Below are 24,088 nucleotides of genomic sequence, written 5' to 3'. Positions count from 1 at the left end.
TCACAGGATAGAAATAATTAATTGCCTGAAATAATTTAAAAGCTGTAATGAAAGATCCTGTCTTTGCCAATGGCATTATTTTCCCAAATCAAGGGGGCTCTAGACTTTGGAAACCTCATGGACTCTTGACTCATCTCTCCCTTGTGCACTGTTTGAAATTTCTCTTATTTCTACTCATGCTGTGGCCACCCCAACCCCAATCCTTATCGCTTCTCCCCTGAGTTGTTAGCAATAGCCTTTTATTAGGTCTTCTTAACTTCCTTCCAATTTACCTATGTACAGTGGTCTTCAGGGTGCAGTGGATCTGGAGTAGAGGGCATTGGAATTTTGAAAAACTCCACAAGTGATACTGATGTGCACCCCGAGGTAGGAAAGGGGGCTTTAAACTGTTGATAAATTAATGTTCTATACAACATCCAATTATTATATCACTCTCCTGCCCAGAAAGCTTTGGTTGCTATTTGTTATATCAATTCATACTTTTCGGCTTGGCATTGGCCTTCTCCTCTCCCATCCAGCTTCTCCCTTCCCCAGCAGTGCTCATCGCTGGTGCTCAAATATCCCATGCTCACACCTACCTCTGTGCCCTCGCATGTGGTTTTTTCGTTGCCACCTGTAAGGATGGATCCTGCCTTTCATGATTCAACTTAAGTGTCACCTCTTCCATGGAAGTTTTCCTGGAAGGTTCCCTATTTCCTGAATGTCTACATCATTTATAGTCTATGCCATAATGAATTATATCAGGGAATGTATCTTATCACGTACCACTGGCTTATTGTGTTGGTGTTAAACAACCAACTAGAATGAAGAACCAAGTAGAGAGCAGGAATCGTGTCTTTTATGTTTGTGTCTTCTACAGCACTGCACATAATCATTGGCACATTCTTCTTGCAGGCAATCCTCCACATCTTAGATCTGGGTTAGATGTTTCTTCTCTACACACCTGTGACATCTCACTGTATCCCAGTTACACTATAAGTGCATCACAACTCTGCATCTTAAATCTGCGCTTCTTTTTTTATTGAGTTATAGTTAATTTACAATGTTGTGTTAATTTCAAGTGTATAGCAAAGTGACTCAGTTATACACCTATATATATATAATATATATATATTCTTTTTCAGATTCTTTTCAGATATATTCTTTCAGCTACATTCTTTTTCAGATTCTTTTCCATTATAGGTTATTACGAAATATCGAGTATAGTTTCCTGTGCTATAGAGTAGCCTATTTTATATATATTAGTGTGTATATGTTAATCCCAAACTCCTAATTTATCCCTCCCCCTTTTAACCCTTTCCCCTTTGGTAACTATAAGTTTGTTTCCTATGTCTGTGAGTCTATTTCTGTTCTGTAAATAAGTTCATCTGTATCATTAAATATGTGTTTCATTATGTATCTCTTACAGACTGTAAGCTCTGTGAGAGCAGGGCCCATATTTACCTGGTTCATCACTGACCCTCTAGTCCATGTCTTGATGTGTAGTATGTACTCAGTACATATTTTTTTAAGCTGACTGAATAATGATTTAAAAATATGTTTGGTTGAGTATGAGACAAATGGACCAAATAGCATCCATGGCATCCTAACAGTTTGGTTGACTTGGTTTCAGGTGCAATAGATCAGCATAATCTAAACATTATACTGAACCAGATAACTAGCATTTGATTGTATACTCAATTATATCTTTTTCTAATTATTTTCTATATGTGGTTACTTGTCTATAAAATTCAAGCTCTTGGAGAGCAAAGGATAGCATTTTTTTTTTACTTCCATCTATCTCCCATAGTTCCTCAGTATTTCTTGATTTGATGTCATTAAATATAGTTTTAAAAGAGCCTGTGTTATAATGTATCTGCCTGGTGCTAAACATCTGTTGCTTCCTAACAAGAGTACCATTCATTCTAATGGCACTGGTACACAGAGGTAAACAGAGCCTTGGCAGGTCTTCCATAAAGGAAACTGTGTTTGCTTCTTTCATTAATTACTAATGGAGCATTAAGACATGCACTCTTTCTGAAGCCAAGTTGGATAATTCCTGGCACTTAAGGCTAGGGTGCTTTCAAAAGTTGAGACATGTATTGACACACCAGAAGGCATGCCCTATAGCAAGCACAGTGGTGGCTCTAATGCCAAGATTGTACAGAACTTCGAATATATCAATACCAAGTGTACTGATCTGTCTCTCTAACGTTTTGCAGGTCTTGGGTTAATGTGAGTTAATAAATGTGAATTTCTAGAATGTCTCTGAAGGCAGGCACCTCAGTGTGAATTGGAAAAGTCATCAGAGAGATAAAGAAAGGTTAAAAATAAAAGAATGATCAAAGATTCACCAGACAAAACAACAGAATGAGAGTGGCAAAGCTAATAGAAGAAATATGTATCAAGATATGGTTTGTCACAGAGCTGGAGGAATCAGGCTCCCAGACTTCAGACTATACTACAAAGCTACAGTAATCAGGACAGTATGGTACTGGCACAAAAACAGAAATATAGATCAATGGAACAGGATAGAAAGCCCAGAGGTAAACCCACGCACATATGGTCACCTTAGTTTTGATAAAGGAGACAAGAATATAAATGCAGAAAAGACAGCCTCTTCAGTAAGTGGTGCTGGGAAAACTGGACAGCTACATGTAAAAGAATGAAATTAGAACACTCCCTAACACCATACACAAAAATAAACTCAAAATGGATTAAAGACCTAAATGTAAGGCCACACACTATAAAATTCTTAGAGCAAAACATAGGCAGAACACTATGACATAAATCACAGCAAGATCCTTTTTGACCCACCTCCTAGAGAAATGGAAATAAAAACAAAAATAAACAAATGGGGCCTAATGAAACTTAAAAGCTTTTGCACAGCAAAGGGAACCATAAACAAGACCAAAAGACAACCCTCAGAATGGGAGAAATTATTTGCAAATGAAGCAACTGACAAAGGATTAATCTCTAAAATTTACAAGCAGCTCATGCAGCTCAACAACAAAAAAGCAAACAACCCAATCCAGAAATGGGCAGAAGACCTAAATAGACACTTCTCCAAAGAAGATATACAGATTGCCAACAAACACATGAAAGGATGCTCAACATCACTAGTCATTAGAGAAATGCAAATCAAAACTACAATGAGGTATCACCTCACACCAGTCAGAATGGCCATCATCAAAAAATCTACAAACAATAAATGCTGGAGAGGGTGTGGAGAAAAGGGAACCCTCTTGCACTGTTGGTGGGAATGTAAATTAATACAGCCACTATGGAGAACAGTATGGAGGTTCCTTAAGAAACTAAAAATAGAACTACCATACAACCCATAAATCCCACTACTGGGCATAAACCCTGAGAAAACCATAATTCAAGAAGAGTCATATACCACAATGTTCATTGTAGCTCTATTTACAATAGCCAGGACATGGAAGAAACCTAAGTGTCCATCGACAGATGAATGGATAAAGAAGATGTGGCAAATATATACATTGGAATTGTACTCAGCCATAAAAAGAAATGAAATTGAGTTATTTGTAGTGAGGGGGATGGACCTAGAGACTGTCATACAGAGTGAAGTAAGTCAGAAAGAGAAAAACAAATACCGTATGCTAACACATATATATGGAATATAAATATAAATAATTAAATGGTTATGAAGAACCTAGGGGCAGGACAGGAATAAAGACACGGATGCAGAGAATGGACTCGAGGACACGGGGGGGGGAGGGTAAACTGGGATGAAGTGAGAGAGTGGCAGGGACATATATACACTACCAAATGTAAAATAGATAGCTAGTGGGAAGCAGCCACATAGCACAGGGAGATCAGCTCGGTGCTTTGTGACCACCTAGAGAGGTGGGATAGGGAGGGTGGGAGGGAGACCCAAGAGGGAGGAGATATGGAGATATATGTATAGCTGATTCACTTTGTTATAAAGCAGAAACTAACACACCATTGTATACCAATTATACTCCAATAAAGATGTTTTAAAAAAAGATATGATTTGTCCATTAATTTTTTACTTTGCCAATTAATAACACAATTAAAATGAAGAATTTATACTCTTGGACATGCCAATTAGCATAGCATCAAAATGCTAAAGTAAAAATGGTGAGAAATAAAAGATACTGACAGACACTTATTGGTAGTAATAGATTTTAACACATAGCCATCAGATTATGATAAAGAGATAAAATATGAATAAGGATATAAAAGAATATGATTAAGAATGTTGAATAATTGGCTATATATTTTTTAACATATTTACTTTATATATTTATTTTTGGCTGTGTTGGGTCTTCGTTGCTGTGCGCAGGCTTTCTGTAGTTGCAGCTCTTTGTTGCGGTGCGCAGGCTTCTCATTGCGGTGGCTTCTCTCTTGCAGAGCAAGGCTCTAGGTGCGTGGGCTTCAGTAGTTGTGGCTCGCAGGCTCAGTAGTTGTGGCGCACGGATTTAGTTGCTCCGTGGCATGTGGGATCTTCCCAGACCAGGGCTTGAACCCATGTACCCTGCATTGGCAGGCAGATTCTTAACTACTGCGCCACCAGGGAAGCCCTTGGCTGTATTTAGATGTTTATGGATTATATAAAAATACATCTTAAATACTCACAAGGAAAATTTATAAAAATAATATCTTTTTCTTTAAATGTAGAAATTTTGCAGGCTTGCTCACAAAACAACCCAGTTACTTTACAGTGTCTATATTTGGAAGATAGAGGAATTTGGAATTAAAGGAGATACAATTATCCTTTTAAGAATAAATGTTAATCTGGACTTCCCCGATGATCCAGTGGTTAAGACTCCGCACTTCCACTGCAGGGGACGCAGGTTCGATACCTGGTTGGGGAGCTAAGATCCCACGTGCCACGCTGTGAGGTCAAAAAAACGAAGAAACAAACAAAAAAGAATAAATGTTAATCAAACATAATAAATTAAGACAAAAAGATGCAATGTCACTTCAAAGAGACCATATGATTCCCAGGACACTAAGAGCTAGCCATGATCCTACTGAATATATTAATATTTCCAAAGAAAAACTGTGTTGATCCAAAGGGGAGCTAGTTCAACCAAAAAAGAGAAAAATATAAAGCAAGTGTCAGAGGGCACACCTTGGCTCAGCTCATCCAGGGGAAAATAGAGCCTCACCCAGCTAGACTTAGGTAATATAAACTATTGGCAAGACCATTCTTCTCATGAAGGTGGAAGTATGGTTACCTTAGCCTGATTTTGTTCTAATTTCATGCACATCAAACAAGAACCTTTTGATTTGGCCCTTTGTGTATAGGTCTATGTACAGGGTGATTGTGCATCAAGGGAGCTGTGTCACAATATGGTTAATAAATAGGAATTCATTCCTGAAATGGCTGCTCTAGGGTTGGAAAAGTAAGGTTCCTGAACCTTATAGGATATTAAGGCTACAAGAGGAGAGTCCGGAAGTTGATATGCATTATATTTAAGTAAAGCAAGTTACACAACATAAGTTGCTCTTATTCACTGCTGTGCCTTGGTATTCAGAGCAGGTTTTGGCATCTATGGGGCACCTAAATATTTGCTGAAGGAATGAAATATGTGGGGAAGAACAGAATCACTTAACAAATGGGAAAATGGTTAATTATTTTACATGCACTAAAACACATAGCGTATAGATTACAGAGTTAATTCTTTCTTTTCTTTTTTTTGAAGTATAGTTGACTTGCAATATTATATTAGTTCCAGGTGCACAGCGTAGTGATTCGATGTTTTTTAAAAATATTTATTTATTTTCCTTTTTTTTTTTGGCTGCGTTGGGTCTTAGTTGCGGCACACGGAAATTTTGTTGAGGCATGTATGATCTTTTTCATTACAGCATGCAGTCTGCTTGACTTTCTCTCTAGTTGTGGCATGGGCTCCAGAACACATGGGTTCTGTTGTTTGCACATGGGCTTAGTTGCCCTGAGGCATATGGGATCTTAGTTCCCCGACTAGGGATCGAAACCGCATCCCCTGCATTGGAAGGGAGATTCTTTACCACTGGACCTCCAGGGGAGTCCCAGTGGTTCAATATTTTTATAGATTATGCAATGTACAAATTTATTATAATATCATTGAGTATATTCCCTATGCTGCCTGTTACATCGCTGTGACTTTTTTATTTTATAACCTCAAGCTTGTGCCTCTTAATCCCCTTCATTTATTTCACCCAACCCCCTGCCACCCCCATTCCTTTCTGGCAACTACTAGTTTGTTCTCTGTATCTGCAAATCTGTTTCTGTTTTGTTATATTTGTTCATTTGTTTTGTTTTTTAGATGCCATATATAAGTGAAAACATACAGTATTTCACTTAACTTAATACCCCCAGGTCCATCCATGTTGTCATAAGTGGCAAGATTTCGTTCTTTTTTATGGTTGAGTAATATTCCACTGACTCTCTCAATAGATAGATAGATAGATATAGATAGATAGATATATTCTTTATATATATATATGTATATATATATACATAAAGATATATATATCTTCTTTATCCATTCATCTGTTGATGGACACTTAGGTTGCTTTCATATCTTGGCTGTTGTAAATAAAGCTGCAATGAATATTGAGCTGCATATATATTTTTGAATTAGTGTTTTCAGTTTCTTTGGATAAATACCCAGGAGTGGAATTGTTGGATCATATGATAGTTCTATTTTTCATTTTTTGAGGAACCTCCACCCTGTTTTCATAGTGGCTGTACCAAAGAGTTAATTTTAAAAATAGAAAAACTGAAAGAAATATCTAAATGTTGATAGTACTTTTGAAGTGGCAATGGTTTTGTAAGTTTAGAAGGTGAGGAGAAGTCACAAAGGATAACAACAAGTCTGAGTGAATAAATATTAAAAACTTATGTTAGCAAACTATCGATATTACAAATTTAATAACCAGAATTCAGTCAGACAACGTGGGGAAGTGTTTGCAGGAAATGTAATGGCCAAAGGCCTGATATCTTTATTATGTAAAATGTTCATGCAAATTGATAAGAGAAACACTAAAATTCCAAGAGCATAAACAGACAACTCACAGAAAAGAAATTAAAGCTAGTAAATAAACACATGGAAAAATATTTGAGCTAGTAATCAAAGACATTCAAAATAAAGCAGTAATTTTTCTAAAAGATTTTAAATTAGCAAAGACAACATAAAAATTTATTTTTGTAGAACCCAATGCTGGTTAAGATGTTATAAAAATGGTATTCTCAGATTTTGTTGATGATATTTTATTAATTGATACCTCCTTTTTGGAAAACAGTTTGGCAATATAAAGAGCCATAAAGTATTTATAGCCTTTGACCCAGTAATTTGACTTCTGGGAGTCTCTCCTGAGGAAAACGAATCCAAAATATAGAAAAAATTAAATGCCCAAGAGTAAATTGGGAAACACTAAACATCCCACAAAGTGGGAATGATTAAAATGTTGTGGTAGAGCCACTGGATAGAAGACTACATATTCATTTATAATCGAGGGCATAGAGACCATGCAGCCACATGCTTTAATAGTAAGTGGAAAACCAATAAACACTTAGATATAAAAAGATGTGCAGAGAAGAAAATTGAAGCAAATGCACCCAGTTTTAAGTGGTTGATCTAGAATGGCAGGAGGACAAAGACCTTTTCCTTCATCTCCCTTTTTTGTGGTCATTGGTTGTCATTCAGCCTGTTCTTTTACCTGGATGCCAGTCGCATCCTCTTCTCTTCCCTGAGCTCCATGCCCAGCTTCCAAACCCCAGCCCATCTGTGTCAGTGCCACTCAAGCTCCAACTCGTTCAAGAAGCCCTCCCCGTCCTATCAGCCAGATGAAACACTCCCTTTACTCTGCTCCCAATGCTATATTTTAACTTGTCTATGATAGCACATATACAGTGTGCCCTGTGTGGAAATGATATATGTGCAGTATGTGTCTGTTTCCACAACTAAAATTTTAACCCCCTAGAGGGTAGGAACTGTTGGATTTCCTTTTTTCTCTCCACAGCCTAGGGCACAGTGCTTTGTCTGTATGGTATGCCCGATAAATATTAGTTGAAATGAATGTCATTGCACTAACATGAACTACTTCTGATTCCCTGGCAGGTGGAGCTCATGAAGGTCTTCAGCACTTGGGTCCCTTTGGCAACATCCCAAACATTGTGGCAGAGTTGACCGGTGACAACATTCCCAAGGACTTCAGTGAAGATCAGGGCTACCCAGACCCTCCAAATCCCTGTCCAGTTGGAAAAACAGGTAGTGGGCATGCCCTTGGGTTCTCATGAAAGGTAGAGCCTTTGGGAGGAAATTTAAAATTCTAACATTGGCTGCACACGTTCAGAGAAATAGTATTTCTATTCCGATGAGCCCCTGTGTATCTGTATGTGGGTTGGAAAGGGAAGTTGATTCTAGAACCCTTGGTGAGTTCTGGTGTTCCGATACACCCACAGAGGACTCCCCTAGCCAAGGCTTTATCTTCTGTCTCTCTCCCTCTTTGGGAGTTGATGCTCTTTTCTGCACTGGCTCCAATTTTAATAAAAAGGGAGAGGGATTTTCTCTTTTTTTGCCTCTTCTACGATAAAATCGCTGCCCACTTTTAGTGTCTTTGGAACTTTTCAGTATGTGGATGATCCATGCTCATTTGTTTTCCTTACCTTCTCTTGACAATCGATATCTCAACTATGTTGTAACCAGTGAGCATCTATCCTGAAATATTTCTTTGGGGGCTGGGAGGCGGCATGAGAGAGGGGGGGCCCTGGAAGGCAAGAAGTTGGTTAAGGGAGAAGGTTGAAACTTTCCTTGCTCCTCATGTATCGCTCCCACTTTCCTACCACCCAATTCCAAAGAGAATGAATGGTGAGTGTGCTACACTTATGCTGGGCTTTGAGCGGTGTAGGGCGCGGTCAGCTAACTGCTACGCGGCAGGAAGCTGAAATAAGCTGAGTCATCCTTCCTGTGGCCACTGCGCTTGCGCTAAGTATACTAATGAGGTTTTAAAGTAGCGACCTATCCGATGCTGGCTCACAAATCGCACCATCGGCGAAAGCCAATCACAGAGCGACACATGTTCTTAATCCCTATATAAGCAGACTGCTATAGGATTGCGGGGTCTTCCTTCCATCTTTCTTCAACCAAGCTGTGCTCCAATAAAGTGTGATACGAGAAGAATCTTGCGTGTGGCGGCTCGTTATTCTGCCGGTCAGAAACGGCTCGCCGCAGAGCGGCTTACCTTGGTGGTTCAGAGTAGTGGCTCTAGACTGACGACTACTGGAATTCAAACCCAAGGTCAAGATATGTGACCTCGAACAAGTTAGTGAACCACTTGCACCTCAGTTTCCTTATTTGCAAAATGGGGGTTATTGGGGAATTATATGAAATTATCCATGTTAAACACTTGGTACAGCACCCAGCACAGAGTAAGAACTCATTAAATATCATCCTGATTATAAATAACTTTGCCGCTAGTAAGAAATGAATCTCTTTCCTTGGGCTTGTACTCGCTTCCAGCAACAGAGTAGTCTTTTCCCCACAACCTAATAATAATACTAGGTAGTATTTATTATCCCTACTTTACATATAAGGAAACTTAGAAAGTAACTTCACCAAGGTTATCCATGTAACAAGTAGTTGAGCCAAGGCTCAAACCCGGATCTACCTGATCCAGGACTGTGCATGCAACCACAATGTCATGATGTCTTGCTCTGAAAATTCTGTCAGTATTGGCCCCTCAGCTTTTCTAAAACACAATACAGGCTCTCTCTGAAAGATATTCCTCTTTTCATTTAGGGCGAGATCTCTGTTTTCCATGCGGGACAGAGGCTTCATCCTGGGATGGAACAACCAGAGTATTTGGATGTGGCCAAGCTAGTGCAGGGACGCTGGCCCAGGACCACAGGAAAATCTGAATCAGCCACCTTTTACTTGCTTGTGGGACTTTGGATGGGAAGGAAGAAAGGCCAGTTCAGGCTCCATGGGGATTTGGTTAAATTGATTCCATATCATATGATACAGTGGTTCTTAATATATAGTCCCAGCAATATCAGCATTACCTGAAACTTACTGGAAATGCAGATTTTCAGGCCCTACTCCAGACATATTAGATCAAAAGCTCCGGGGATAGGACCCAGAAATTCATATTCTAACCTGCCTTTCATGTGATTCTGGAGCATACCAAAGTTTTGAGAACTGTTGTTGGAGAATGGAAAGAGAACCAGAGGTTGAGCCAAAAGGTCTGAGTTTTTGTCCTAATCATAGTATGTCAGTTTACTTCCCTGGACCTCAGTTTCTTCATCTGTAAAATGAAGACATAGTCAGTGCCTTAAAAAAAAATTCAGTGTAGTCCTAGCTTATCCTGAAAGAAAAGCAATATATAGATCTATGTGATCAAGCAATAATTAGGAGCACTTAGGAGCTCCGAGATGGAGCAGTCAGGGCGATTTGATAGAGTTGGATAAAAGGACCCAGCTCCCAGGACCTTTCTTGTCTGAGATTACCTGCCATTTCCTTCCCTGTCTTTTCATTAAGCTAACACACGCTGCCATATGCAGACTGCCTGACCTCTCTTGCTTTGCTATCCCTTTCCTCCATGTTAATTGCTCTAGATGAAGTTAGATAAATAGTTCAGTGAGAAGTGGGGAGCCACGTCAGAGCCACACTAGGGATTTGTTCCAAATGCTACTGCCTTCCTCAGGAGCTTCATGCTGTTAAGGGCTGAGAGACTGGATGCTTAAAGCTGCTGGAAGGTGTCAGAGCAGTCTCAAGAGACCAGACTACCTGACTGATTGTATTAGACCCCCTTTAGTACTGACTTTGATGCCTCCTTATCCCTTTGAAAGGAAGTCTCTTTCATTCTAGTCCTGCACAAAATTCACATCCCTCCCCAGCGCCCCCCCTTTTTTTTTTTTTGTGGTACGCAGGCCTCTCACTGTTGAGGCCTCTCCCGCTGCGGAGCACAGGCTCTGGACGCACAGGCTCAGCGGCCATGGCTCACGGGCCCAGCCGCTCCACGGCATGTGGGATCCTCCCAGACCAGGGCACGAACCCGCGTCCCCCGCATCGACAGGTGGACTCTCAACCACTGCGCCACCAGGGAAGCCCCCCAGCCCCCCTTTTTAAAGCTGTTGTCTAAAACACATTAGAGACAGAAAAAAAAATGGCTTATTTTCAGAGTATTGTGTCTATTAATGATAGGGCTTAGGTAAAAGCAGCAGCCAAGAGAGACAACCTTTCTTGGGTTTGAATGGAAGACATGCTTTATTTCAAAGAGCATTGATAATATGAACTGTCATTTAAAGAAAGATGGTGAGGAGGGAACTAAAACATGGAGGAAACCTATTATGTGCGAGATGCTCTATATATGATCATCTCTCTTCCTCATAGCTACCCTATCAGGTAAGGATTTGATTATTCCCATCTCATAGATGAATAAATGGACTTAGACTAAGTTAACTTTCCCAAGAAACTAAACCCATCTATCACTCATGAGTTAGGATTTGAACCCTGAGCTTGGGTCTAGCTTTCTGACTCCAAGCTTACCCTGTTACCACTACAACACACAACATCAAGTACTGTCTAATAATTATTGTTCTTATATAATGGACTTTTGCCAAGAAGCCAGAATCATTTCTAAAGAGCCCACCCAAGAGAAAACAGAGTGAGTCATGTGGAATGGAAGTATACCAGTGAAGGAAATACTTGCCGTTATGACAGATAAAAAATAATAGTGGCTTAACACAATAGAAGTTTATTTCTCGTTTGTGTGAAGTCCTGCCAAAGGTGGGTGAGGGTGTGGTAGGGGTGGATGGTTCAGCAACGCAGACTGCCATCTTTCATCTTTGCACTTGACATCTACAGTTACCCTGGTCGGCAACATGTAGCAAGCAGACCGACAGAAGGCGGGGGGTTGGGGAGAGGAGGAGAGGGGGTCATATAGAAGGTTTCTATGGGCCAGGCCTGGAGGTGGAGTACATCACTTCTGCCCACATTCCATTGGCCCAAACCCAGGCATATGACTCCACCTGATTGCATAGCAAGGCTGGGAAATTAGCCATGTGCCAACAGGGAATAGGAAGTGGGTTTGGGGAGCAGCCGACCAGTCTCTGCCATGGGTAGGAGAGGCGTGGGAGTCTGGGATGAGCAAATCCCAGAAGGAAAGTGACTTAGAGTGACTGATGTGAATAGATTCTGACCTTTGGGTGCCTAGTTGTTTTTAATAAATTAACTCTTAGAATAACAATAGATGTCGTGGCTGTTCCTCAAAAACCTTTTGTTGTTTGCAGTAGATGATGGATGTCTAGAAAACACCCCTGACACAGCAGAGTTCAGTCGAGAATTCCAGTTACACCAGCACCTTTTTGATCCAGAACATGACTATCCAGGCTTGGGCAAGTGGGTAAGTCCAATCTTAATGGCTAATAGGTCTTATACTCTGGTACTCTGAAGGTACTGATGGTAGAGATGAGCAACATGAGTGGGGAGAGAGAAGGAAAATTGCTTAGAAGCTGATTTTTTCCAGAAATCTCTGGTCGAGAGGGACTTTAATTCCAAACCACACTCACTGTCTAGGGCTCAATACACCAATCCATCCAAAGAGTCAGGGACCTGAACCAGTCTCATCGGCTGTAGTCCCAGAGGCTTCTACTCTGGTCTACTCCATAGCCTGTGTCACAACACGTCCTAAAGTCTCATCAGTGTTTCCTGCAGCTCTTATAGGAAGTATATGATATTTTTGTTTTAAAGAAAAAGGATACTAAGAAAATTTGCAAGTTTTATCTCTAGACTGAGGGAGGTGATCTCTGCAGAAATAAGGGAAGACTATGCCAGAAGCTGAGAAACAGACGTGTAATCCTGCTCTATGGAAAGAGAAGATAAATTCCAAAATGTGTAGCAGTGGACTTGCTGTCAATACCAGGCAAGAATCTGTAACTGTCAGTTAAGGAAATTGTTTATAAGCACTTAGAAGAGAAATCATGACCATTTGGAGTAGGTTTGCTAAAAAACAAGGTTTGTCAATCTAATTGTATTCTTCTACTTGCCAGCATTATTCATTTACTTGCCAGCTTGATGAGGGAAATGAAGTGAGCATGGTGCAGTTGGACTTAAGCAAAGTGGTTGATCAGCTCTTTCATGATCTCCTGTCTGAAGAAGTGGAGGGATACAACCTAGGCAGGAGAACATTATCAGAAGGGAGTTTCTTAAAGAGTCCGTGTCAAGAGGGAGAGCGATTTCACATGGTATCCTGTGTGTCTTAGCGCTATCGCACTCCACATTTTTATAAATGTTTGTAATAAAAACTATAGAACATGAACTTATCAGATTCTTCAGAAAGACACGAAGTTGGAAGGGAGAGCACTGAATGACAGAGTTGGGATTCAAGAAGATCCTAACAAGCTGGAACAATGAATTGAACAAGATCACAATTGAGTGGAGAGAGATCTATCTTCCTGTGGCTTGGATGATGTAATCAAATGCTGAAGCCATGTAAGCAAAGTGGAAAAATACTAAGAAGTGTTAGTTCACATATACATAGGTGGTCATTACGTCTGTGGAAGGAGTGAGTGAATGAGGAATGAGGAGATACTCCTAATTGCCTAAGCCCCTCTAAAATTATAGGTCTCTTCTCAGCTCATTACTGGCAGCCGGCTTGCTGCCTACTTTACTAGGAATACTGTGATCTCAGGACTAAATTCTCTCACTTCCTTTTACATTGTTTCAGAGAGAGAGGTCCTTTCTCATTAATAACCACTTTCATTTTTCCATCATCTTTTCCATCATCCAAGCAGTTTGATTCCCTCTCCTGTCAACATGCACATGTTTCCTGTCTTAAAACAACAAAGCAACAATACGCTCTAAGTTAATTTTGCTTTTTCCATTATGCATTATTCTATTTCTCTTCTTTTTCATAAGCAGTTCTGTTAGGGAGAATTTGTAGAGCCATCCTGAAGCTTACTAGCAGTGTTTAAATATGTTGAATTACATAGGCCATCATCTATAGGTTCTTGAATAGGAGACTGAAATCATGAAAGTCTTCTATAAAAGTTATTAGGGTGGCATAGAGAATGATGAAGTATATAGAGAAGAGACTAAAGGCAGGAAAAAAATAGAAAAGGTAATTCTAGTTATGAAGGCTGTGAACATAGAGAATTTAAGTGAATCTCACCAACACAATGAGAATCCACGACATTTCAAAGGGGGCCAGGGAACTGACTAGAATTGGTATATGGTATATACATAGCATGAGGAGGAAAAAAGAGCTATATCAGGTTTATAAGAAATGGAAGGTATGAACTTTTCCTCTGAGGGAATTAAAAAACAAAAAGAAAGGAAGAAGAGAGGGAGGTAGCAGAGAAAGAAGGAAGCAGAGACAGGGTAGGAAAAAGTAGAAGACCACAGCAGAGCACTGGGAAGCAATCCATAAGAGATGAGCAGAAGTATTGCCAAACTGAAGCAAGGGCCAGGATGGAGCCTGCTTTGTTCCAGGCACTGTGCTGGGTGCTTGATATATAGTAGTCATCAACATGGTAGTGGTCTTCGATGAGCTTACCATCTTGTGATGAATTGCATGAAAATAAAATGAACCCAACTTAGCACTGTTCAGCTTCCTGATCCAGCTATACCATGAATATACCAGGTTAAATTACTGGGGGAAAATGCAAGAGAAGGGTAGAGGAAGACCCAGGACTGAGGACTCACGTGGTCAATTGTATGATAACAATTGAGGACGTCAAAGACACTAAAAAAGGGCAGCACTGAATTCTAGGGTGACATGTCTACCTCGCATGACTGATAGGCCGGAAATGAGGGAAAAGATGCAAGGGGGAAATGGAGAACAGTCTGAGTGAGGGCAGAGAGCCCAACTGAGGAAGTGGGAGAGATGGAAACTTCTCTGTTGCCAACTTTCCTCATCTCTTCTTGAAAACCTTTACAGATTTCCCTCATCACGTTCCACTCACTCCCAGCACTCCAGTTCAAGGCCAGCCACCATCGCTCATTCTTTTCTTGCTTCCTTCTCTAAATACTGATTTGTTTTCTCTCAGTCACTCCCATTCTTTGTCTACATCAGAGCTAAAGACTAGAAGTTAGGACTATTATAGATCAATGACCAGGAACAATGTTTACACACCTTTCTCATCTGTAATTATGTGTCTGTTTAAACTTAAGTTTCCTTCATTTATTTTCTCATTACCACCCAGCAGTCAAACATGATTTGCTTGATCTTCGCATGGAAGTGTGAATTGAGTATGTCTTGCTTTTGCAAGCTGGGGTCCCGAAGCTTTCCTTAGTGTTTATAAAGAATGATGGTCTCAAGCTTGTCTTAAGCTCCACTACCCTTTAAGTTAACAAAGGAATTATCTTTCACAAGAGACCTGCACACAAGACCCTGATTCCTTACTTGCTAGTAATGTTTCCCTGTCTTTGATATTAGCTGGAGCTCAGCTGGGTTTTGAGCAGTGATTCACATATTATAAATATCAGTGTCTGTCTAATTTCCTGCATTCCTCTCTCTTTGTTAATACATCAGGATACATTTATTAAATGCACATCATATGCCTTCCAGGCCCTGTGTTAGGTGATGGAAATACAAAGATGATGATAATAGTCATTGTATTTTATACTAAGATAGTAAATAGTCCTATTTGTTGAGCACCATACTGTGAGGCAGACACTATGCTAAATACTTTACATGAATTATTTCATTCAGTCTGCCCTTCCCTATCATGCTCATTTTATAGATGAGAAAATACAGGCTTAGGGAGTTTGAATAGCCTGCCCAATACCAAACAGCTGGTGATTGGCAGAGCTGGGATTTGAACCAGACCATTCAACTCTGAGAGTTCTGTAAAAACTGGATACATTCCTTATCTTTTCTTGGCTCATCATTCATAGTGTGTCCTGTACAGCAGTCCTGTCGAGTCCTATCTAGGACTGGTTGTCTTTCAGACGACGTGTGTATCCACAGCATTGAGCGGCCATATCAAAGGCTGGCTACCATAGATGTCAGCCATCTCCCCCTCCACACATTCATTGCTGAGTGTTACTCACTTAGGCAAAAGTTGTCTCGAAAGCAAATGTTCCTCCTTTCCAAGTGCTTTCCACATCTTTTCATCAGCAGCTCGGGTCTTTAATCGGATGCAGTTGAACGGAGCCATGAACCTGAGCCATGGGAGAAATGAAACACAGGACCCTCTGCCTTTCTTTATCTTTCATGCCCTCAATGTGTCTGAAGAGTCGCCTGCTCTTCAGTTTGGCTTTCTCTCATGCTTCCGTGTCATTAGACATGAGCTATGCCTTTCTGATGTGTTCTTAGTGTTTCCCTCGGGAGGCCCATGAAGCCAGTTTGTCCCAGAATTGGTGGTGACTTGGGCAACGTGGTGTCTGTCAAGTTTCTCCAGTGTAAAATCAGTATCTTTCCCTTCGAAATTAATCATTGATCTATGGGGATTTACTTCAAGACTGTATAAATATTCTGTACCCATTAAACTTTCAACTAACAATTTTAGAATCCATTGATGATGCTCACCAGAATCAATGATGACTATGGTAGTTGTAAATGGTGATTTTTTTTAAACTCTACTATTCTTTCGGCATTTCTTGGTTGGCATTCTCTTCTAAGCAAGATTTTTTCCCTGCTCCCCCATTTATTTATTTGTTTTAAAATTTATTATCAGTATAGATTCATTGTTTCCTATTATTATTTATTTTGCTGTGCAAACTGTCCTAGATTTAGCCTGTGGGAGTCTCTGCAGGCTGGCTTTCCGTTCCTTTCACTATGTCTCATCACTTTTTTGAGTACTTTCTGGCCCAATTAGATATCCCAACTTCATTTATCCTTGTACTTTCCCTGCCCTAGCCCTAGAATCAGACATTTCTCTAAGAAGCCTCTCTGGTTCCATTTAGGAATGGAATTTGAAGCCAAGATCTGGGCAGTTGTCCAAAATCTTGATGACACCATGGAAAGCTCTCTCCATGAACTCAAACCTGCTACTCACCTGGAAAACAGGCTCACTGCTCCCCCCCTCCCCACCCCACCTATAGGGAATGGGTGTCAGGAGAGGGGCTGGTTTCTTCTCATTCGTTCTTGTATACTTCTTTCACCCACCTGCCAGTCCCTGCCTTTAAATCCATATGATAGCGGGGCTAATCGGGAATGCCAAGGCCACTGTCAGGCGGGGGTTGGAAAGCATCCTGCTAATCCTAACCTGTGCTCTTAGGGAATCACAGGGACCATCTTTGAGAGGAAGACTTGACAGACCTTTGCATTTCTTTTTGAATGAAGGCTCTTATGAGTATAACCTGTCCCACGACCTTCTAAAGGGGAGTAACTAAAATGCTGCTGTCTTTAACCCTGCTGGCGGCACAGTGGACCTCTGCCATGGCTGATTGTCTGTCCCACCCCATGGTACCAGCTCGTGGGCCCCGGTGCCCTCCCTCCCGCTCAGGCAGCTGATCCCGGTGCTACACATGAAGAAGCCTCTTTCCTGGCCCCCTGTCTCCCAACCCGCTTCCCCAGCTTTAGCACGAACTCCCAGGACATTCTCTTGCATCAGGAATTGTTTCATCCACAGAAAGGCAAGTCCAGACAATGGGAATGAGCTTCACGGCAATATCCTCATTCCTCGAGTAAATGATCTGCAAGTCCGTCTTTTCTCCCTTCTGAGATTAAACTGATCAGTTCTCCAAATGAGCATGAGATGGAGGCTGCGGCCAGGGCCGGCCTTTGGGGCTGTGGAGGCTCCTTGACGCCCTGGCAGGGCCTCCGTGCATAGCTGAGGTTGGGCAAGAGATGCACATTGTAAATTGTGGGTGGAGTAGATTTTAATGAACATGAAAACTATGAAGCTCATTCTTGGCATTTGTCATTTTCATTTGCAAATCTATCATGAAAAAAAATTTGATATCCAGACAGCTCAGGAGATACTAGGATTGTAGAAACTTGTTGCTTACCAGAACTCTGTCGTCTCCTTTTTTTTTTTTTCCAATCAATGTCAGGGTATTTTATTTAGAGTAAGATGAATCACCTCTTTTATACATTATCTCCCTTCTGATTAAAAAATCAAATAAAACAACCACCTAAGGAAGCCCCCAATTCCCCTTCTCCCGTTCTCCCTCAGGTTAAGTGTTCTGTCTCTTGTAATCCCAACAGAATGGAAATCTATTCAGCATGCATCTGATATTCTAGAGCTCATGTAAGTCCACTACGTGTTTGAAATCTGGTACTATGAGGCAACACTTACACAAACTGTGGTAACGGAGCCTGTCCCCACCGCCCAGCCCCAACACAACTTTCCTTCTGCCAAGAAGTTTTTTGGCAGTTTTTAAAAGGTTCACTCTATTAAAAATGTTATAGACCGAATGGTTTTCCGATTGCCTTGACTGGGGGCACTGACTCAAGCCACAAGAGGAAGGGTCACAGAAGTCAGGTGTCTCGTTTGCTTACACAGAGGATTGTTACTAATAGTCAGACCCTACTCTAGAGAACGATTTATGTGTACAGCTCATAAAAAGGGAGTTAGATACCAAAGTAAAATAAGATAAAATTGTTTGTTTTAAACAAAGCCTGTTCAAAGTGAGGAGATGGGTCTCCAGTGCCCCTTGTGTGTTAGAATGTCGTATTTTCTTGTTTATGTGACTGTTGATGACACTGGTGTGCCTCGGGGCATTGCAGAGCACTTTATTAAAAACTGTACAACCACTGGCTTTTCTCCTGTGGTCTATCTTTCTGCCACGACATTCCTTTCATCTGGCTTCGTTTCCAAAATATGTGTATGCAAATATCCAGGGGGACACACCAGGTGTAAAATAGACATTGACCAAATGTGATCCATACTTCTGCATTTGTGTTTTCTTTTCTCCCCACTCTAGAACAAGAAGCTCCTTTATGAGAAGATGAAAGGAGGACAGAGACGCAAGCGGAGGGTAATGCCTGGCTGGCTGGCGGGCTGTGGGGATGCCTGGAGCTTTCTGAGCGGGGGCAGTTGACAGGCCGTTAGCCTCAGTGGTTGGAAAGTAGCAGAATCCTTTCACGTGCTGAACAGTGGTCCCAAGTGACAAGGGCCATGCCTAAAAAGTCTGCCCTTGGTTTCTGCGATGTCTTCCCCAAGCTTTAGCATGTGATTTTTAGTGGCATGCTAAGTTTTGTGGCAATTCTACTAGCTCCATTGCACTCACAAAATGTCAATTGCATCCCTACCATGGGTATAGGGACGCGGGGAGTACAGGAGGGTATGCCTTTCCTCAAAGGGTCTGTAGGCCACTGGGGGAAACTGCTCACACCTCTGCATCAATTATATAAAAACTTGAGACAGGAGCCAGGAAGTGTTGAACTGCCTGCTCCAGGCAGTAATTTTGAAGGAATGTAGGGGCAGAAAATGAGATGAACAAACCTCATTCCTTCTACATACTTTTTTCCCTTGCTCTAGCCAGATTGATGTAAAAATTCACCAGATCCATTATATTTGTTCGCTGACTGGTGAATTTACTGCAGGCTTAGTTATTAACCGTCTCTGGGCTGCCCAAGGTGCTGTGCGTTTACCCACTACAGTGATGCCTCTTGTAAAGCTGATGTCAATTTGCTTTGGGTTTACGATGCATTTTATGGTGTGGAGACTGAACAAGTGGTCGGTGGTTGGTGCCTTACTAGACAAAACCACCTGCCATTTGTTTTGGATCAGATGGAGGAAAAAGTTAAAGTCCTGCTTATTACATAGCAAAGTGCTACCAGGGAGTAACCGTTTTAGTTCAAATATACAAACCAAACTGTATACCCAAGGCTACTGACTGTTTATGTAGAATAGCAAGTGCCTGGATCCTGGCAAAATTTGGGAATCTGGACAGTGGTAACTGTGGCCATTCTGAATAGTTTTGCCGGATCCAGGCAGAGAATGCTTTAAGAGGGGTGGATTTTCTGGACTCAACATTAATTCCTCAGGTCCCTGAAACAGAAAGTTCCAAGCCCCTGTGCTGCCTGACAAAATACAGAAGACCTGTGGCCAGCTGGCTATTTGAGAAGCAAAGTTTTGCTTGTAAGCAGATCTTCAGAGAGTTAACAGTGTTATTCGGGGTTTTTCTTGGGTGATTACAGTTTCTAGTGGCAGATGATGGCAGGAAGGATCCGAAAGGTATAATGCGGTCTTGAGAGAACATCAAGAAATTCTATTCCAAGAGCTCAGGATACCCATAATTTACCAGTAAGATGGCTTGAGCGTCTCCCCATGGCACAGCAAGGATATTTCCAAATCAGACCAATGACCGTACCAAAATGAGTAACTTAGCATGAAGCTTTAATCGCCTCTCCTTCCTCGCTCACTATTCCTTCTGCCCTGACTCAGTTAATGACTGTGGGTCATGATTTAGGTCATTTTTCCATGAGACCAGTGACTACCAAACCTCAGGACTCTGGCTAGAACACATGTTATAAAGGATTTTACTTTGGCTTCAACTTCCTCCACATAGGAAAGGCTTAGAGTTTATGAAAATAACGATCACTTTGACCCAGAGGTATCAAGTTCTTCCTACTCTCAGGCGTCTATTGATACAAAGGTCCATGCTCATGCCGTTAACCAGGGGCCTTTCAGGTCTGGTGGAGAAACAGAACTTGCCTCCCCTGTCATCAGGCCTCAGGTGGTGTTCCCACCTTGATTGAAGACTTGAAACGATTCCCTCAAGTGTGCGAATCAATATAAAGAAATTATGGGCTTTTGCGAAAAATCAAGGCTTTCTCCAACTGAGCTCAGCATCTGCTGTGGTTTCCAGAAGTCACTAGAAGCAGGGATCCCATCCTAATGGTTTTGCGGTTGTGAAGTGGCAATAATGTTCTCTGTGTAACCTAGACAGTCTCTCACCCAAGGGAGAAGGTAAATATCTAAGTGCCTTGTCATTATTATTACTCTTACGTGTAGGATTCAATACTCATAGATATTTATCAAGAAAGTTCAAGCCCCGTGTGCTGCAACGAAGACCCAGTGCAGCCAAATAAATAAATAAATATATAAATATTTTTTAAAAAATACTACTGTAGTTTAAATTAAAAAAAAAAAAAAAGCTCAAGTGATTGCTCCTGTTACTTCCTCATTACTTCACTTTCCCCTGCCCTCTATCATTTGGCATGTTCCGGGTCTGGGCCAAAGGACTTGCTGCCATGACAGTCCCTTGCCAGGAGGGATTCTCCCCAGAGTTACAACAGAGCCTCAGGTGGTTTTATGCAAATTTCTATACTTGCTCAAATCTGGTTGAATTCCTAGTTGCTTCAAGAGTAAAAGGTCAATTCACCTTTTAAATGACTTTGCAAACTAACTCTTAAGATGTATCTTGTTGATATTTGAGATCTACTATTATTTAAAGAGTTTATCAACCCTTTATTCCCATATTTGATAACATGAATATCTCATATCCTTTTAAAATATATTAGAATTTTTAGTAAAATATATTTTTACGAAAAAACAATCAAAATATTTATAATCCTGAATACACTTTTTCAGTTCACACATGCTCCACCTAGCCAGAGATTCTGATACGATTCCCTGGGATAGGCCAGGCCATTCCAGTTGACAATTCCTGATATAAAAAGGTATTTTAGTTATTTAAAATATTTTAAAGATGCTTCCCAGCAAAGTACTGTTATTTGGTGACATATCACTTTTCAGATATATGAGGACATTGCATACTTTGTAATTCTCAGCTTGTTGGTGATGCATTTTTGCACAATGTGTGGGACCTTTCATCATTCATGCTTTTACCTGTCAGAATGTGGAAGGACATTCATTAAATACTAAACTCCGATTCCAGGCCTTGTCTTTTGGAGAATGTCTGCTCACCCTTCGAGAGTTATGGCAGACAATGTCCCGTGGGCAAGAGAGACCCCCTGCAAAATGCCTCCGTGCATCCATGGGGACTAGAGGTGTGATGGGATTGCTGATTATTTGTAACTACAGCTTCTTTCTTATGTTTTTGTTCAGTTATTGGCAGGCAACTTCAATAAACAAATATCTTCCAAAACTTCTGAATTTTTTCTGCTTGCTAAATACTGTGTTGTAAAGCTCCAGTTACTAGTTCAAATCCAAACCTCAAAACATAGATACGGATTAGAGAAGGAATGGAAAAACCTTGACTGATTCAGAATACCAACAGCTGAAAAGGATTTCAGGTGGTGGAGTCTTGAGTCAAAACTAAAGGAGCTCTCTGTGTAACTTCCTTCTTTTCTTCGTGTTTTGAATTTGACTGAGGGAAGGTGAAAATGATTGCTAGAGCCCCTGATGCGTCCTCTTTAAGTAGAATACTGCTTTGAAAGAATCAGTCACAGCAACAGGTGATCTGTGACCACTCTGCAGATACTGATTCCCATCTGGCCCTGCTCTGTCATCGTCTTTAGAACATTCTTCTTGTAAAATGATTTAATGCAGTTCACATTCTCTCTCCCCTAAAATAAGGCCATAGGATAATAATTCTGTTTCATGTGAGGCTTCGTATCTAAGTTAATAGTGAGGGTTTCTTAGCTGGTTCACTTCAAATCTTTATGCCAAAACAGGGGATGGAACCCAATTGTATGTGTTACTTAGCTGTGTGAAATAGTTGTGTGAAAGACAGAGACATCTCTGTCAGTCAATGTTTCTCTGGCCACTGAGGTATTGATTAGTGCACCGGAGTAATTATCTGGTAGGTAGTAGGCACCACTGTTACCTTGTTAACCCAATAGGCCAGAAACAATTCTTGTTCACTTCTTCTGTGCGATGTCTGTATCCAATGTCCACATATGACTCCGTGTATTTTTTTTCAGAGTGTCAATCCATATCTGCAAGGACAGAGACTGGACAATGTTGTGGCAAAGAAGTCAGTCCCTCATTTTTCAGGTGAGGATAAGGACCCAGAGTAAAGCGAAGATGTTGAGTGGAAACCCACACGACCTGACCCGTCAGACCTCCTTGGTGTTGCTTATGTGCACTCGTTGTCAGAGCCCCTGTGAATGGCAGCATGTTTCTAATTTAGACAAGTATGGATGAAAAGCAGCTGTATTTTGATATCCTATTGTCCTTCACACTGATAGCTCTGCTTTCTGCTAAATTAGGATAAGAGCTTTTTTCCTTTAGATGTGGAGCTGCAGTGAGCGTTAAAATTAAAACGTATGTGTCAATAACAATAAAAAGCAAATGAATGAAATGTCCTCCGATTTCTTACAGTTTAAAATGGTGTTTCGGGTGGCACTGTTTTGGCCAAGTCTGTAAAAGGCTGGCATTTGATTTTGATTATGTAGTTAATCCAGCCCTTGGGCATTATTACACACCAATAAAGAAGATTGTACCCAGGAGGGGCTGACACATTTCACTTGGCCGCATCTTAATGAATGTGTCTGCAAGCGTGAGTATGTGCATTTCTTTTTCACTTAGAGCATTCTAAAAACTCTCTGCTTACTAGAACAAACTCACAGATATGATCTTATCTGATCTTAACAATAATACGGTGAAGTAAATGGCGGGGGGTATTATTATCCCCATTTTACAGATGGTGGGACTGAGACTCAGCTTCCAAGAAAAGCTGAAAATGGCACAGTCAGTATTCGGGGACTAAGGTCTGCTGACTCTGAATTTTTATTCAGCAAACATTGTTTCTACCATGTGCCAGGCACAGGGCTGGGCTCTGGCGGGGGGCACACCGGGGACTCACACTGACACCAGCCAGGTCCTCAGGCAGCAAAGCATCCAATCCATGAGCTCTGAGTAGGTCAGTCAGCTCCATGCTGCTTTCAAAGCTCAGAACGGCAGATGCAGACGTGCTCTCCTGCATGCTTCTGAAGAGGCAGGCAATTTTCTTTCAGCCGAGTCCTCCCGAGTCAGAAAAATCAGTGAAAGGCTGGCAGGAATCGGTTCACTGGTGAGATTATTCTCGTGCTCTTTATACCTCCTCACTGTAAAAGAGGTGATGGTTTCAGGCTTTGATATCATTGGCCTCAATTTCGTTGTCTGTAAGAGGGAGACAGCAGTGAGAAAGGACTCAGGGAAGAAAGATCATTCTTGATTTTAATTTTAATAACTGCATATTAAATCCAAATGTCAGTGACTTGTCTAATAGAAATAGCTTGTCCATGTTTAGTTAGCATGTGAGTCTGTTATTACTTATACAAATCAAGA

General features: G+C 41.0%; 1 protein-coding gene across 2 annotated transcripts in view; it reads left to right on the top strand.

Annotated features, from left to right (window-relative positions):
* The window catches only part of SCG5 (secretogranin V), a 54,519-nt gene extending 31,203 nt beyond the window's left edge, over positions 1 to 23,316 (top strand). Inside the window, exons 3-6 of one of the 2 annotated variants that reach the window (XM_060004949.1) lie at positions 8,076 to 8,225; positions 12,251 to 12,360; positions 18,831 to 18,884; positions 22,741 to 23,316. In XM_060004949.1, the coding sequence (XP_059860932.1) occupies positions 8,076 to 8,225; positions 12,251 to 12,360; positions 18,831 to 18,884; positions 22,741 to 22,836 (410 nt within the window). In that variant the 3' untranslated portion in view covers positions 22,837 to 23,316. Of the gene's footprint in view, positions 1 to 8,075; positions 8,226 to 12,247; positions 12,361 to 18,830; positions 18,885 to 22,740 lie in introns of both variants that reach the window. The other variant, XM_060004948.1, reaches the window with a different exon arrangement.
* The last annotated feature ends 772 nt before the right edge of the window (positions 23,317 to 24,088 follow it).

Source organism: Delphinus delphis, chromosome 2 (genome assembly GCF_949987515.2).
Source record: "Delphinus delphis chromosome 2, mDelDel1.2, whole genome shotgun sequence".
In the NCBI taxonomy this organism is placed as follows: domain Eukaryota; kingdom Metazoa; phylum Chordata; class Mammalia; order Artiodactyla; family Delphinidae; genus Delphinus; species Delphinus delphis.
This window is presented reverse-complemented; position numbering and strand designations above follow the sequence as displayed.